Source organism: Glycine max, chromosome 5 (assembly GCF_000004515.6).
Source record: "Glycine max cultivar Williams 82 chromosome 5, Glycine_max_v4.0, whole genome shotgun sequence".
Classification (NCBI taxonomy): domain Eukaryota; kingdom Viridiplantae; phylum Streptophyta; class Magnoliopsida; order Fabales; family Fabaceae; genus Glycine; species Glycine max.
In genome coordinates, this window is record NC_038241.2 from 37,481,885 (window position 1) to 37,500,029 (window position 18,145).

Sequence of the window (18,145 nt, forward strand, 5' to 3'; positions counted from 1 at the left end):
ATTATTAAATTGATTATTGTTTCTTCTTCTGCATTCTGAGCATATCTTTTAAAAGGGGATTAAAAGTTTGTTAGTGAAAAATTTTGTAAGACTTAATTCACCCTCCCTCTTAAGTTATTGAGACCACTTATCCAACATGCCCTAATACCCAGATGGAACAATGAATGCTTATCAATTTTAGTAGTAATTGGAGGAATATCACCAATTAAACAATTAGTTCCACATGCCAAAACATCAAAATTATTTACAGGCATAAATGATAACAATACATATAGACATAGGTGTCAAGTTTCACCTCAAATGATAGTTTGGAGAAAAAAGATTGGTGGAGTTGAATGAAAATAACTACATTAGCAAAGGTGGAATGAAAAAAAATGTATAAAATGAAATGAACATTTCTATGGTAGCAACATTTTAAAAAAATAAATGGTGAGCATGATGAGTAACTTATAGTTACTTTTGAAATAAGTCATCCCTCCTCATATATATATATATATATATATATATATATATATATATATATATATATATAGAGAGAGAGAGAGGGGGGGGGGAGATCTATCATATTAAAATAATAAAATGGTCATCTTATGTGAGAATGAAAATAATTAATCTAAACCCTTAGATTAAAACATTTTTAATTCAAACTAAGAACTCATTTAACCATAAGATCTATATAAGATTTATCAAACAAAAAATCAAAATATATTAAAAATTTAATTTACGTCAAGATCGTCACCACAACCACCACTAGTAGTGTTGGCAGCGACAACAATAACAGTCATGTTAGTGGTGGCGACGATGGTCATGACGACGATCACGGTGACAGTGGTGACAATAATGATAACAATAATCATGTTGGTGATGGCGGCGGTTGACGATTATGGTGGTGGTTGCAATAGCAATCATGATAATTATGATGGAAACGATCATGATAGTGGTGGTCATAGTAATGATATGTTTAAGATATTTTAGGACGTCATAAATTAAATCTTTAAAATATTTAATTTTATGTTTGGTAAATCTTATAGAGGTTTTATGATTAAATGAAGTTTTATTTTAAATTTAAAATGTTTTAATTTTGATCTCCCATTCTAATCTAACGATTGAGATTAATAATTTTCATTCTCACATAAGATAGTCGTTCTCATTTGATACATGCTCTATATATATTGACAACGGTGAATGTTGTACATTAACCTTAATCCCCCATAAGTTGATGATGGTAGCAGCTGTGGGTGTTGTACACTAATCTCAATCCCCCCGTGGGTTGAGGATGATAATTGCAATAAGTGTTGTACATTAATCTCAATCCCTCTTGTGTTGATGATGCTGTGAAACTTATCAGTGTCTTAATTGTGATACCGCGTACAAGATTCAATTGGTGGCTACTTTACTCCTTATATTTTAAGTGTAATGGCATTGGATCCAAATTGTAGTTATCCATGTCTAGCTATATATAGTCGGGTCATGATAATTAGAGCACATATTGAACAAAATCAATGAATTAAACCAATCATCACAAGTTACATGATAATTAGAATCAATGGTGTGCAAATAATTAAAGTTAATAGATTAACTAAAATTGCACAATTAAAATAGTAAAGAGAATAAATTTGCACAAACAAAATTAAAGAGACCAAAATTGAATTTTAACAATAGTAGGGAGTCCAAAAGTGTAATTGATTCTATTTAAATAATTATATAAAAATAATAATGAGGGTGTGCATATGCGTGTGTATGTGTGCATGCAAGTACATGTTATATTGCCGTCACATTGTCAAATTTTTAGACTAGTCACTGTATGCATTTTTTTTTTTTTTGTTAACATATAATGTAGTGAATAAAATACAAATGTTTGAGACAAACAACTAAAAAGAATTCAACCTATGTTATAACTAATCTTTGACTACCAATAAGACTAGGCATGTCACATGCCCACAAAACTTACTCACTTAAGGCCTAAAGCTTCTCCCATCACATGTATATTTCGTGTTTCTCACAAATTACAGATGCAAGAATAAATTCAACAATAAATGTATGAAGTGTGCAAGAAAAAGACTCATTTAACACACTTATTTTCAATACCAAATTACTATCATTTTTTCTTTCTAAAAATTTTGTAACTTTGACTCATGTTGTTTTAGAAGAAAAATGTAGGATAAAGGGAGGATTTAAAACCACCAAAATGTAAGTCAACAATAACTGTTAACCTATTTGTTCATAAATGCTTTATTGAGATGGCTCCAAAACAATAACATCCATCTACAAGTAACAAGGAAACCTTTCATCAGCTAGTTTTAGTTTGTCTCATTCCATTGGAATTAAATGGAGATACACTTCCACTTAGTTGATGACTCTTTTATCTAAAATTTGAATCTAGCATTGTTAGTTCATGCAAATGTTGTTTCTTAATATAGTCATCAAATTCTTCCACAGTTTTGAGTAGTTATTCTATAATTTCATGAGCTTGCCAAAGCCTTATGTCAAAAATATTATCAGGTAAATGTGTCTCAATCAAGATGTGGATTTTCTCATTGAGATGCTCATAGTCTGGTCTTCCTCTTAGTTTCCTTCCTTGTATGAATCTTTTATTGAACCATTTTTTCTAATATACACATGACAACCTATAGAAGCTTATACCCCTTTTAGAGAATTGTGTTTAGGTCTCAAAAGCCTTCCAACAAAATTGAAATTGAGGTATGTATCAATTGGAATTTCCAGACACAAAATCCTCTTAATCGTGTATGAACTAGGACTTGCAAGTGCAACTTACTAGTCCATTGTAATTCCAGGAGTTCCACATAATTCCAAGGGGATTCCTACATGATGTTCCAAATTGATCTTCGATTTAGTGATATCCAGCGGCAAGAAACGAATCTCTAACGGTGCTCTACAAAGTTAGGTTTAGAAATCGTCGTTAGAGTAAGCTAGGTTTAGAAAGTGTCATGCCGATTTTTAGTAAGCTTATCCTCTCCCATTTTGGCTATGTTTGACAAAACTAGTTAAAAAAACTACCAAGAAATAGAAAATTCTAGCTTATTAAATTATAAGTGTTCCGTAAAACTAACTATTGAAGTAGCTGAAAAGTGTAAAATGACAAAAAAATAATAAAATCATGATTTATTTAAAAAGAGTAATCAGGAAATTGAATAAATATATTGAGGATAAAAATGAAAAAAAAATATAAAAAAACTAGAAGATAGAAGTTAGTGTTAACTCCTTGGCAAGTGTACAAACTCGTCCAAGTAATATTTTAAAACGATAAGACCAAGTGTCGATTCCACAAGGACTTTGACTATACTCATAGTTTGTATACGTTCCATTTTAAGCAATTAATGAATTAAATTGAATATTTGTCAAGTGATGATGCACAAATATAAATTCATCGTAAATTAAACTATAGAGCAAAGCATGTCCAAGGACGAGAAAATAAACACTCGGAACAGTGAAGTGACGGTTGATGCAGAATTATGAACATGTTAAGGACTCAGCCCACCAGAACTACTCTTGATGCAACGTTAAGGATTTTTCTTTATTTAATGTTATTCCAATTATTACCTACATCCACTAACCTACTCTAGCTATGATTCCTCGTGTTAGATAAACTAAATTACATAATTTTACTCTTAATCCCTTAAGAGTTACGTCAGATAATTTACATTATGAGCAGAGATGCATGATTTGGGCTAAATAATATCATTTTGTCCTAGATGTTCTTTTCAAGTTCTTAGTACAAAAACATTTTCCAATGCCTAAACCTTATAACAAACATGAGCATGGGTGATCAAATCATAAACATGATAATAAGCATAGAAAAGAGACAATAATATCGAAATAACATTAAATTGATAGTTAGAATCATTACATCAAGATTGTTTGGTTGCTAAGCTCCCAACAAGGGTGGTTGAGCCTGTTATTGTCATGAGAAACTTACAAATACAAAAAGGAACAAAAGAAATGGAAGAGAATAGAGGAAAATGGAGATGAGGTGCTCCAAATGAGTGGTTCTCTCCAATGGGTCATGCACTAACTCTGACTCTCTGATACTGAATAGAATGACCCAAGTTCCTTCTTCTTTTTCCTTTAAAACATAACACAATCATATTTTTCGACATTGATTGTGTGTTAAGTGAGATGAGTGTGTTGAGTGCGGTGCACACATGTCCAATTGGCTTAAGTGACTATGCGCTAAGTCGCATGGTGCACTTGACAATTGACTTACTGTGCTAAGCGAATTTCTTGGGCTGAGTGATACTCCAGTTCTTTGATCCTCTTCCATACCTCCTATTGTATCTCTACAAAAAGTATACAACCAAAAATATTATAAATTTACTAACTTTAGCATCTAATGGACAAAAACTCAAGAGAAACTAAATTCCTAATGTTTTGACACAAAAAAAGCAATAAAAGAGAGGAAAATTAGATAATTGTTATGTGATTTAAACACACAAATTACGTATGCATAACAGTTATTCGTTAGCATTTTAAAAAATAATGTTTCAGGTAACATTTCAAAAAAATTAAAAGCTAATAATAGAAATTTGTTTACTGAAAACCAAATAAGTTTTTCATCTATTTAAAAAAGTTAGAAACTAACTAAAATATCTTGTCGAACATAATTTATATATATATATATATATATATATATATATATATATATAAGAATTTAGATAAATTTAAAAGAAAACAATAATTTTTATGAGAGTAGATAAAAAAGATTAAGCCATTTTTTATAAGCAAAGATTAAACCATTTTTAAGAGTGTATTGACCCAACTAAATATATTGAGACACTTAATACAAATAATAATATATGGAGAGTCTTATTTATGAATTTTTTTTAATTAAAATAGTATTTAACCCAATTCTTTTGGACTTCCATTCTGTTTAGAATAAGAAGTGAAGCCAAGAACATTTAAAAATATAAAAAAATAAAATTAAAAGTAATTATTCTAATGAACAAAAATTAAGAAGATGGACTTTCTTCCAAGAAAACCTTTATTTTGAAGTGAAAAAACTTTAAAAAGTTAAGTAAAATATTACCTAATCATATAAACATAGAGAATAGTTAGAAAATATGAAATTGCTATGAAAACAAAGTTTGAAAATAAAAAAATAAAAAATTAAAAAACGAATTATGAAGTGGCATAAATTCACATGATATATATATATATATATACACTAGTGCATGCGTGATTTTTTTACTTCAATACACCATGATCAAACAACACAATTTATACTTTTCATACAAATCTCTTCGTACAAAACAGTGAATCTAGCTAATATAGAATTTGTTTAAATATATTTTATAAAACTAATAATAAGGTAAAAAAATAGAAAATTTAGAGCCAATTCAATATAAAAAGTAGAAAAACGTGATTTTTAATAAAATAATTATGCGACTGAAAAAATAGAGAATACATATTTTAATTTATTATATATGAAAAGATTGAGTGTGATGTATATATTGGATTTGTTCACGGGAATCATCCTCTTGATCATGATTCGGTCACACTCACAAGCGGTTAATTTAACAAGTGATAGACTCAAAGGTTTCTTAATTTGTTGTGTATGCATTAATCTACCGATAGCAATTGCGGCTAGAAGATGCATAAACGTAATTTCAGAAGTAATCATGACCAATTGCTGGTCTCATTAATCCATCGTCTTTATTTTTCTCCTACTTATGTGTGGTGCTTGACACGCCATGACTGGGACATGTCAATAGCTTAAATATCCGTTTCCACATAGTAATTGAACACTATACAGTGTGCCATGGTACACCCTCCTTTACAAGTCTAAATAAAATAAGGTTGGATTCTTTTAAATAAAATCTTAAATTTGATTGTTATAAAAATATAATTAAAAAAAAGTGTTAGGTTTATTTTTTTGTTATCAAAATTAAAATTAATTAATATTTCATACTAATAATTATTAAAAAAATCACATATATTTATAGTCACATAATATTTTTTTATAATTAATTGTATTCAAATATTAAAATGATAGTATTGATTGATTTTTTAACTTGTATATTTGAATAATTAATTAATAATAATTCGTAAATAAATATAAAATTATATTATCTTAAAAAATTAATCTAAGTTAATCCTCCCATATATTCAGGTCTAGGCCGTAGTAACATTAAAATTGCAAAGTATGTGTGATATTAACAGGACATGCTAAGGCCAGTATATTACTCTTGCCAGTAGTTAATGCAAACCAAATTAAATTATCTGGTCCCAAGATCTTATTTGATTTTTCTAGAGCTCTTTTGAGTATTGAATTAGTATTTCAATTCGCTTTTTGGCTTTTGCTAGGTTGGTTTTCTTCTTTTTTGTTTCTGTGGTTTGGTCATTGATGTTGGTTATTATTAGGTCACCCCACTTGATGCATGTATATCTAGGTCCGATAAAATTAATTAGAAAGTTAATTGAAAATTGAATAATTAATTTATTAAATTATAAATATTTGATAAAATTAATAATTAAAATAAATAAAAATAATAAAATAATGATTTATTTAAAAAAGATAATAAAAAAATTAAATAAATATATTAAGAATAAAAAAGTTAAAAATTAAAAATTAAAAATTAATATTTTAAAAAATATCTACTAAAATAATATTATTTATTAAACAATTAAATAAATTTTTAACTAATAAAAAAAACTAAAAATTAATGTAAACATAATTATAATTTTACTTTACCATGCGTAGATTAAGGCCTAAAACGGATAAAGCTTTAATTTGTTTAATATAATTATTCTCATGCACGGTGCATCTCTTGAACAAAAGTGAATTTGAAGATGCATAGACACGTGGATGCCTCATCGCTATATCCATAAGGAACCTATCATTTTGCATTCTTATCTTAAAAGATACTCAGTTTATGTGAATTCACAATGTGTTCTCAAAACCTTAATAGATGACGTAAGCTGCACATAATCACCGAGTTAATATATTGCGGTACAATAGATACTGATATTATACATGCAACTGATGCAAGTAGTATGATATACTTTTTTTTCCCCGAAAATGACTTGTGATCTCCTACATAGATTCCAATGGCAAACCAATCTTCTCCGTAAGAATATCTCCATCAAGGCTGCTAAAATCAAATATTCTTATCAAGCACCACATCTTAATAAGAATTTATGGTTGGAGGGGGTCTTGAAAAACACTAAATTTTAGTTATTTTTCTTATCAAACACCATGTCTTGATAAGAATTCATAATTGAAGAAGGTTTTTGAAAAACATTAAGTTTTGATTTTCTTCTTATGAGATGTCATATCTCTAATAAAAAATTATAATTGAAAGAGGTTCTTCAAAAACATTAAATTTTGATCCTTTACATATTACAAATTTACAATTGTATGTCCTGAAGTGGAGAGAAAAAAAATAATGATTTCCCAAAATGATGAAACGATTTGAATACTAAATTTTGATTCTTTACATATTACAAATTTACAACTTCACCCTAGACTTTGCAAGTATGACCCTAACATACTTGGTATGTAGAATCAATGTATTATGTATTTGAATTATTTATTTTTTTATAAGCAAATATTAATTGTTAATTGTTAATTTTTTTTTGTTAGCAGATAGATTTAAATTCACAACTTTTCCTCTCTTCCTTTATCACCATGACAATCTTTTTATCTTGTGTGTATTTCAATTATTGACTATGTGTGATTTAGTAGAAGTTGATTGATTAATCATTCATATTCTAACTAAAATTCAAGCATGTTCATAATCAATGTATCATAATTACTAAGTTTCTATTGAAATCAAATTCTTCAGGGGCTATAATGATGTTGTGAATGGGTTTGTAAATAATTGCAGGAGAATGTGCCATGTGGCAATTTGAAATAATTTCTTACATAGCTGAGGCCTGGTTGATTCTAGATCTGCAAAGTAAAGTGCTACTACTCGGTTGTTTATGTAGAAAAAGAGTGGTGAGGTAGGCGGTCCTTTTTTTCGCTTTGGAATTCCTCTAGCTCTCTAAGCCAATGGCTTCTCCTCTGGCATTGATTAAATACTTGGGGTTGGGGTACTCTAACATAATGAGATCAAAGATTTAACTTTAGCATCCGTAAATTCATTTTCGGAAGTGTTAAACACATTCCAGAAAAGAGTATTTTTGAGGGGGGAAACGCCAAAAATATAAAAGGGAAGTGTACTTAGAAATAAGAGCATGGATTTAGCAAAAGTCTAACAAGAAAAAAGAAGGGGACCAAGCCCATGACATTTTTTTTTAAAAAAAAAAGAAAAACACAGAAGGAAAAGACAAATGAGCCAGGCCCAACAAGAAAAAGAAAAGAAACATTCAGGAAAACAAAAAATGGACCAAGCCCATTTAAAAGAAAATTAGCATCAGGTAAGAGAGGTTAGGGACCCAAAAGTAAGCCCTTACCTTATCAGATCGTGTGCACACGTGGGGACAAGATGGTGTTCAGAAAGGATCAAGTTTTTGTTTCGGCAAGCCAAATCAAGTTATTAAGAGTAGAATGGAACTAAACTCAAGGACAGGGTGTTATTAAGGTTTTCAGCTTAAAACAAACAAAACTTCATCTGAATACTGTGATCAAAACAAAAATCACTCCAAACATGAAGCAAGACAACAGAGAACAAGACCAGAACTGAGGTAGCGACTCCCAAAATAGTAACTTTTAAACAACATATAATATATAATGCATATAAAATTCTCATGTGACATCTTTAGTCAATATTTATTTTTTACTTTTTATGTGGAATAATTTTAACCATAAAATTCAATGAAATTAAGGATGACATTTGGTATAAGTGTCAACCCATTCTATCCCCAAATAATTCTGCAGCTTGAGAAAATTTTGTAGGTGGGTTATTACTTTTTGCACTCCCATGTTTTTTGTACTCTTTTCAGAATGTTTTTTTAATTTTTCGGAATGGTTATTCCAAAAAAAAAAAGTGCATTTCAGAATGTTATTACATTCTAGGATGGACATTCCAAAAGGAAAAAGGAAGTGCAGGAAATAACATAGGAATTTGGGCCCAAATTACAGTATCGAGCCCGGAGGCATTTTTTGCTTTTGCATCGTATCCAAATCCGATATGTTGTTTTTTTACGTAATCCATATCCGATATTTGTTTAGTAATTCATAGTCTTTGGTCATATGAATTTATTTTTAATGAATTGCTGATTTGTTTTAATCAATTTGTGCTATCTGACTATACAAAATGAATTAATATGAAAGGTCAACAACTGTAAGGAGTATGGAATTGGGTTGATAAATCGTAGTGTTTGTGAATTCTGACGGACTCCAATGCTGTGTGTGTTCTGAAATACTATTTGTCTTGCATAGAGAGATATGATTGCACAGAGACAAATGGGATACAGGCCATACTAGACATGGCAATGGGTGGGGTGGGAGTATTGTCTCTGCAATCTTTTATCCCGACTCTTTAATATATTCTCGTATCTGTATCCGATACCTGACGGGGTTAAGTTTATGATCCCATCCCCGATCCCATACCATACACGATTCAAATTAGAAAAATATTTTTAAAAAAAATTAAAAATTTGATTTTAGAAAAAATAAATTGATTGTTAAACGTTTATTTTTAATTACTTATATATCAATAAATTTATTATAGTGCGTGTGTCTACAAAAATAATTAAGAAAATAATATTAAATTATGTAAAAATTCTAAAATAAAATTAACTAGTAATAAAAATTCTGTCTTTTGATTAAATTATACAAAAATTCTAAAGATTTTAAGTGGAGGGGTGGGTTTGGGTTTGGGGTCAGGACGAATCTAGTAATCTCATATCGATATCCGTATCCGACTTTTGATTATTGAAGAAAATCAAAATCCAAATCTATATTCGATCAACTCAAAATTCAAGTATTACCCGTTAACATCAAGACGGATTTGAAAAGAGTGAAGATGGTGAGACATTATTATGCATTGGGGGAATAAAATCCCTTTGACATTTTCACAAATTCACATAAAGTGTAGGGCGGATAATCCCTTTTTGGAAGGCTTTTAACGTTTTATGAACCCTAGACAAAATTATAGATAAGATTTTCTTTTATATAATTTCTCAAAAATATAAACATATTGTTTCAATTCAAAAGATTGAAAAAATTAGTCCAAAAAATTGATTTCTTCGAAGATTCATAGATGAAACAAAATATCTTTTTTATACTCATAAAATTATTTATCATTTACAAAACAAAATAAAAAGTTATCATAAAATTTGATTTTTTCGAAGATTCAAAGATGAAAAATCATTTATGACAATATTGATACTAGAAGATAGAAGGATACACCTTTTTGTTGTTGATAAATGAATTTAGGACTAAAACCAGTGGTTTCAAATTTTGAAATGATGATAATTAAAAAAATTATTTTACATGACCAAAACAAAAATTTACTTATTTTAAAGGAATAAAAAAAAATTTCAAATCTTAGAAGAATGAAAAACAAAAACATTTTTTTTGCATGGACCAAAATAAAAAATTGTTCGTATATATATATTTTTTAAAATAATAAATATTTTGTTAATAAAAAGATTAAAAATTAGATTCTTTTAATTAGTACTATAAAAATATTTTTTTTATCAAATTTATTTTCACTGTCTCTTTTGTCCGGGTGGAGAAATTTCTCCACTCCTTGTATTTTATATTTATTTTGATTCAAGTAATATATTTTCCCTTTAAAATGATGGGGGTGTTTCAATGCTATGCATCCGGGTTTAGCCAACAACGGCCTCTGCCAAAGGGTCCCACTCTTCCACTCCTCAGCCAGTCCTACTTTGTTTGCTTTGCTTCTCTCAACACTCTTCATTCATTATATTTCGTTTCGTGTAAACTCACAGAACAGAACATCATCAAGGTTCTAAGTGATAGATTAGACCCCCCACATCAACCTTTTCAACTACTCCCTATCATCCAACCCTTTCTCCCATGCATAGGTAAACACACTGATCTCTCTCTCTCTCTCTTCCACACAATTGTGATGGTATCCAAGTCTTCAAATATAGAAATTCTGTTCCTTTCACAAAAGACGCGTTTCTCCTTTAATTGTATAACTCAAATCCTAAACAGTGCTGCTGCTGTTTTACAAGACACTATTTTTAGTGAAGAATCGAACATCCTTTTACGTTGTTGTTGTTGTTGTTGTTCTCGTGTTCTTTTTAAAGAACCTAGTATTATTAGTAATAGAGTTGATGGGTGATTCGGTTGCATTTGAATTCTGAAGTTGTTGTGTGTGATGTTGATGTAGTGAAACCTGAAATGCACTGCAATTGGGGGTCTAAGCTAACGGTGAAAATTGGACATTTTTGTTTGTTTCTGAGGGTTGTGTTGTGTTGACACCGGAAAGTAATGGCATCGTCTCATGGTAATGCACACTCGGATGCCGCGAAGATGGAACAAATAATCACCGAGTTCTTCGCGAAGAGCCTTCACATAATACTTGAATCAAGGGCACTCTATGTGTCCTCCCGTAATTCCTATGGTGATCAAGCTGTTTCGTCACCGTGTTCGTCGTCTTCGTCTTCATCAAATGTGCGACCGAGGGATAAGTGGTTCAATTTGGCGCTCCGGGAGTGCCCCGCGGCGTTGGAGAACATTGACCTCTGGCGCCAGAACAATCTAGAGTGCATAGTGATTGATGTGATTTTGGTGCAGAGGCCTCTGGTGAGTGTGAGTTTTTCTCCCAAAAGGGTTATTCCTAGGAGTTCTTCACTGAAGGAAAGATGCCCTTTTGGCTGGAACACTGATCAGGAAGAATTGGGGGTTGTGGGAAGGAGTGAAAAGATTGTGGAGAGGTGGGTTGTGCAGTATGAGAGTAGGAAGACAAGGGATTCTAATTCTGGCAGTAGGAGGTCAAGCAATGTTTCTTTGCATAACTTGTATAAGAAATCAACTTTGCTTCTGAGGTCTTTGTATGTCACTGTTAGACTTTTACCTGCATATAAACTTTTCAGAGAGCTTAATTCGTCTGGACAGATTAGGGACTTCACCCTTGCTCACCGTGTGTCTTCTTTTGTTGAGCCCTTCACCCGGAAAGAAGAGGCTGAAATGACGAAATTCGGGTTCACCCCTGTGGATACTTCTTCTGGTAGGCTGTGTCTTAGTGTGATGTATTGTTCCTTAGCCTCAGATGTGAGTTCTGAACCTTCAACTCCAATGTCCCCACAAGTTATAACTGACTATGTTGGGAGTCCATTGGCTGATCCATTAAGGAGGTTTCCTTCTCATCTCGTGGCAGGATTGCCATCACATGGCTCTCCATCATCGTTGCCATCTTCAAGGCAGCGTAGTTGGAGTTTCGATCATTATAGAGCCTCACCTCCTTCTTATTTACCTTCGCCTACTCATTCAGAATCACTCTCATCAGTGTATAATGCAAGTTTGCCTCCTCATCCAACTGAGATGTCTATGATTCAGAAGAAGAATACAAACTTTGAGGATTATCATCACTCTGCATCACCTTCAATCTCTAATTCTGGGCCATTTCCATGCAAACCACTTTTACGATCTGAAAGTGCTCCAGTCAGCATACCTATTGCTGAAATTGCTAATTCCCCTGGATACTCCAATAGTCATAATGTGCCTCCATCTCCTCCCCTAAGAGGTTCAAGGGGCACTGCTAAGATTGATAGAAACACAATGCAAACAGGAGCAACAGCTGAGAAGGTATGCCGTGTGTGTGCTAACCACAATGTACTTTTTTCCATAGTTCAAAGTATATTTTGATTTGTTAAGGGTGTCTTCTGCTTTCTGCAGTTGTTTTCTCTTGGAAAAGATGAGTCTCGAAAATATTCTGGAGTCAAGATATCTGCTAACAGCTCGCCCCAGATTTCAATTTCCAGAAGCTCCAGTAGGTCTTATCAGAATGATTTTGATGATACTGATTTTACTTGTCCATTTGATGTGGATGATGATGATATGACAGATCCAGGAAGCAGGTAATTCATAGCTGAAATTCACTTGCATTTATGTTTTGCTTATATGCTAAGTTTTACATAAGAATACCATATAAGCTAGATATGCTAATAACAGAATATGGTCTTGTTGGAGAGAGAATAACAATCTTTATGAATATCATGGTGGGTCCTTGCATTAAAATGTGCCTTTCTCTTTGACAATATTTTTTAATTCAGAAATAGGAGACAATCTAAATCCATAAAGGGGGTAAGCAGGTTGAACAGGTTCCAGGAACAGGAGCACTTCCATCCCACTGGGATTTCCTGTTTCTGGTCTGGGAAAGTCTAGGTTAATACACTTAGGGGTTCTGGGAGGATTGCGCTTCAAGTTATGTGTAATAATTTATCTAGGAATGGAACAAAAAATTGACTTTAACAGGTTAAAAAATAGAAACAAAATAAGAAATAAGCTCTAGTGTTTTAATTTCATTATTTCTGTTTTCTGCACAGTTTTTGACAAGTAGTATCAAAACACTGTTTATAACTTTTCCTTCTTTTCCACTTTAGAGATTAGCATCTAGACATTAATTGGTAAACACACTTACTTTTGATATGCATAAATATTTGGCTTCACCTATATTTTGGTGAAAGTTTTGCATATTCTTCTTTTCTTCAAAGTATTTTGGGCCTGACAATTGCTCCTCAAAATTGTATAAATATTTATCATGTGTATGTCAATGACTATACTATTGAAATGGTTTAGACTCACTATTATTTTCTAATTTTATTTTACCCCATCTTTGAAAGTGTATTTTATTGGTATTTAATGCTATACTTTCCAAAAATAAGTGATTGATGTGGCATATTTGCAGTGAATGAATCTGCCGGTCCTGACTTTTTCTTCTTTAACCATGTCTTATAGTATGGCACTTAAACAATCAACATTAATCTATTTACTGTTGCACCCTCCCATCATGTTCTCCCTTCTATAGTTCTATTGATTTTCTGGCTGGCAAAAATTTGATCTAGTTCAGCTAGTTATGTCTAAAAACCCAGTCGGATGATAGAGGGCTAAATAGACAAAATACCAGGATCATATGTATCCTTACTGTTATTTGATTGTAATCAGGGATCCACAGTTCTTTGTCAATGGAGAGGGTTTCCTTCAGGAAAATCAGTGATGTCATACCATTGATTCAAATATATGACCAATCTATTATGTAAAATGACTAGAGATTTTTATTGTATGGAGAGGGGGCATATTGGCTTCTAATCCAAGGATAATTCAACTGCCAGGTTGATAGTAGGGAGTCAGTCATTTTGGGAACGGGCCAGGGGTGTGTGTGTTTAGTTCGTGATTAGATTTTGTTACCAATTAATAATATGGTTAAGTTATTTTAATTTTCTAGAAGAAACAGAGTTTAGAAAGAAAAGAGGATTTTTTTTTTATTTACATTTCCTATTTTCACAAATATTTAGGAAAGTGCCATCTTATTTTCATTTGATTTCTGTTTTCAAAGACTTGCACTGGATATAGTGAAAACAATATCTTGTTGTTTCACTTTTCCTATATAGGTCTGTGTCTGAAAACAAGAAATAAAATGAAAATAAGGTGACATTTTGGCAATTACTTGTGAAATTATGAAGTGAAAATAAAAAATGTTTTCTAAAACCAAACAAGCTATAAGATATCCTCCAAGAAAGAAAAAGAAAATATACCAGAGTGAATATGATAAATCCAAGAGTTCTGCTATCTCTTTGCATAGTTGAAACACAACATGGTCCATGACATGTTAAGAGGTGGAGAAACATCCTTGAAGATAGGAGCATTCTGCACTGGATTGGAAGCCATGGTTTTGGGGATCATCCTCATGTCATCCATGGAAGTAGGATGTTAGAACTTTTGGCTCATTATTAACTTTCCTAACAATACATTTGCCTAAAATGTCAACCTTGTCCTCAAGGTTGAAGGTTGGAAAGTGCCATTTGATTGCCACCACATCTTCCCATGTTGCTTCCCCTAGGGTTACACTTCCAATTCTGTTGGTAGATTAGCTTCAATTGAGTGTTTCCCTACTGTTTTTTTAAGCTGGGAAACATGACACTGGATGGATTTGGGCAAGCTCTGGAAGTTGCAACTGAAAAGCAAAAGCCCCAATTTGCTTTTACACCAAGTAGGGGCCATAGTATCTTGCTGCCAACTTTGAGTGCATCTTTGAGGGCATGGAAATCTGGTATTGCAGTCTGATGACTGAAGGCAAAGACATCTTGTGGTTTTTTGTATCTGAGTAGAAAAAGCATCTTGATTGCAGATTGTATTGGTTTCATTTATTATTTATAGTAAGAATTAGTTTGCAGATCTGGTGTCTAGTGTTGCATGCTTGAAAAAGAATTTGCTAGATAAAGTAGGCTGTTTGCATTTTTTGTAGAACATCCTGACTTGATGTAATTGTCACTCACTCACTCTTGTAAATCTGTCAACTGTTTCCTCTTGTGGTACATTTTATTTGATTGATCCTACTGGCAAAACATATTCTTCATGTGAGGTCCGTGATGACAGAGGAGCTTTAGACTACTCTTTCGCCAAGTAATATTCTTTGCAAAAATTTTCAGTAATTTTGTGTATGCAGTAATTTATCAATGCAATAGCTTTGGTCCCAAAGAATGTAGTCACACAATCTGAAACTTCTTGATGCATTCCAAATTGCATAGCCACTCTCTATGTGGTAGGTACTTTTGTATAATACATTGTTGCAAACAAGAATCGAAATACTCATGCATATAACAACCAAAAGTATTTACATTTACCCAAATTACTCTCACACGGTACACATGGTAACCAGGGAAAATCTCACACCATCAATTTTCAATTGAGGTTTGTGACTCAGTTCACAACTTCACCTAGATCCTTGTGCTTATTACAAATTCATGTATAATTTCTCTATATTGAGTCAAACTTCAAAGAAAACAACATATAATCTGGTTATTTTTTTCCTTTTTCTATAAGTTATAGATGACATAAAATTTGCTAGACTGTTTTAATTTAGCAATTTTAACATGATTCCTTGTGCATAACCAGAGCTGAATCTCTTGATCATGGTCATATGACTGAGACGCTTGAAGCCGGTGGATTCTTTCCCATTAGAAAGTCTCAAGATGCTGCTGTTGGTGTGCTTGTACATATGCTGAAAAAAGCACCACCTCTACGTCAAGATTTCTCCACCTCACAACACCTGTCACAAGGTTCACACCCTGAAACCCGGAACCATAACACTCGAGGGCCCAATCAGATCCTTGAGCCATCAAGGCCTGTGAGCATAATGTCTTCTGGGATCATAGCCACTAGGAAAACAACAGCTGATGCATTGGAAGAGTTCCATGGTTACAAAGAAATGAAAAACTTGCTGCTTACGCGAGGTAGTAAGCACCAGATATAGTAGTACATAACATATAGTATACTACACTTATGCTTGTGCACAATGGCGTTTATGCTGATGTTAAATCAGTAAAACACATGTAAGCTTTAAGCCTTTTTTTCCCCTTGATAAATTGGTCCATCCAGTTGAAGAATATGTTCTTAGTTTTGAAAAATACGTGTGAATATGATGATTAAGTCTTTATGACTGTTAAGTTTTGATCTATGATCAGGTCTGAGCTGGCTGGCTGGCATGGTACAGCCTTATATTGTGTAAAAATTCTTGAAACTGCTAATAGTCGCATATTGTATATAACAAGGCAGAAGCTTCATCTACAGGCTGTAGATTCACTACCTAGTATGTATGTATACAGTAGAGAGGAGGAATCAAGTTACTCCAAGAATAACTTTGTTACATTACTTTTCATTCTAACCATTTTCTTGAAATTTAATGATTAATGACACTTTCTCTGACACTTTTTTCAACACTTTTTATGTGATTAGTTAAAAATTGTTAAAAATACTAATTTTGATGGATATCATATTTAAACCAGGAGAAAGAATCATTAAAAAACAAAAACAGTTAGTAGATGTATTTTCATCCTCTTATGTTTTGTGTTTCTATCTTAAGGGTGTAAATTATGTGGGGTGGTGTTACATGTGGTGAGACATGAACATGTAGTATATATTTTCTTTTTTAGAAAATAGAGATTATATACACCCTGATTTTATGGGTGAACTCTAATAAGTTAATTCGAAAATTTTCAATCACACTTGAATTTCAATAATTGAGTGTCATGTTAGTAAATAAGACAACAAGAGAAATTTTAAAGATATATTCATTTTTTACTATTTTAAATTACAAATCTCATATATAATTATACAAAGGCATAAGTCTTTTTGTTTTTTCAGGATTTCACTCTCCTTACTCTCACATTCACTTTAATTTGAATACTCTCTTATCATGAAGTGATAAATCTCATACTTTTAATAAGCATATGATATATATTCTCTTATACTTTTAAATTTTAATATCATTTAAATGGTTTGGCAATATGTGACTGAATATTATAAATCAATCTCAAATATATATTTTACCTTAAAAAAACAAATATGGTCCTAACATGTATAGGATATCATATTCAACTTTTTATCTTTTTCACTCTATCATGATTAACAAGAATTTGAATATTTTTTAAAGAAATTATCAATAATTAAAAATAACAATATATCACAAATAAATTATGTATCATAAATCTAAAATATAATTTATTTCATATCTTAATTTAAATATAATTTATGCATTTAGAAATATTTATTTATTGTAAATTATAATTTTAGTTGTATAAAATAAACACTTATTATGTAGAATATACATGCTAAAATACTCGTTTGTATTATTTGTCAACTATTTATTACTTTGTGTTGGTTTGAGTATAACTTATGTTAGACTTATAATGTAAGGTCTGTTTAAGAATTATTAATAGAGAAAAATTAATCCAAAAAAATCTTATTAAAGATAGTTAATTAGATTTTTAGTTAATCATTAATAAAATCAATAAATATTTCATATCTATAATAATAGTGACAAAATTAATTGTCAAGAACTTGTTTACCAACATTTTGTACAATATTTTTTTATATAATGACAATAATAAGGTTTAAACTTATAGCCCCTAAATATCATCTTACACTCCCTTTTAATTTCATTTTATCTAATCCTAAATTCATAATTCTGGACTCAATGTATTTTCAATATTGAATATTTTATAGCTTTTCCGTCTTTATTCATCGCACTATCTTGTTATACCA

At 31.3% G+C, this 18,145-nt stretch overlaps 1 protein-coding gene and 1 pseudogene across 1 annotated transcript; one reads left to right on the forward strand and one right to left on the reverse strand.

The window, feature by feature from the left end:
• Positions 1-2,290: 2,290 nt before the first annotated feature.
• LOC100815946 (KH domain-containing protein At3g08620-like) lies at positions 2,291-9,517 on the reverse strand (annotated as a pseudogene).
• Positions 9,518-10,726: 1,209 nt separating this feature from the next.
• Positions 10,727-16,669, forward strand: LOC100816476 (autophagy-related protein 13b). Its single transcript, XM_041015589.1, has 4 exons — positions 10,727-10,959; positions 11,271-12,688; positions 12,779-12,960; positions 15,998-16,669. The coding sequence occupies exons 2-4, from the start codon at positions 11,372-11,374 to the stop codon at positions 16,353-16,355; spliced, it is 1,857 nt and encodes a 618-aa protein (XP_040871523.1). The 5' UTR covers positions 10,727-10,959; positions 11,271-11,371; the 3' UTR covers positions 16,356-16,669.
• Positions 16,670-18,145: the final 1,476 nt, after the last annotated feature.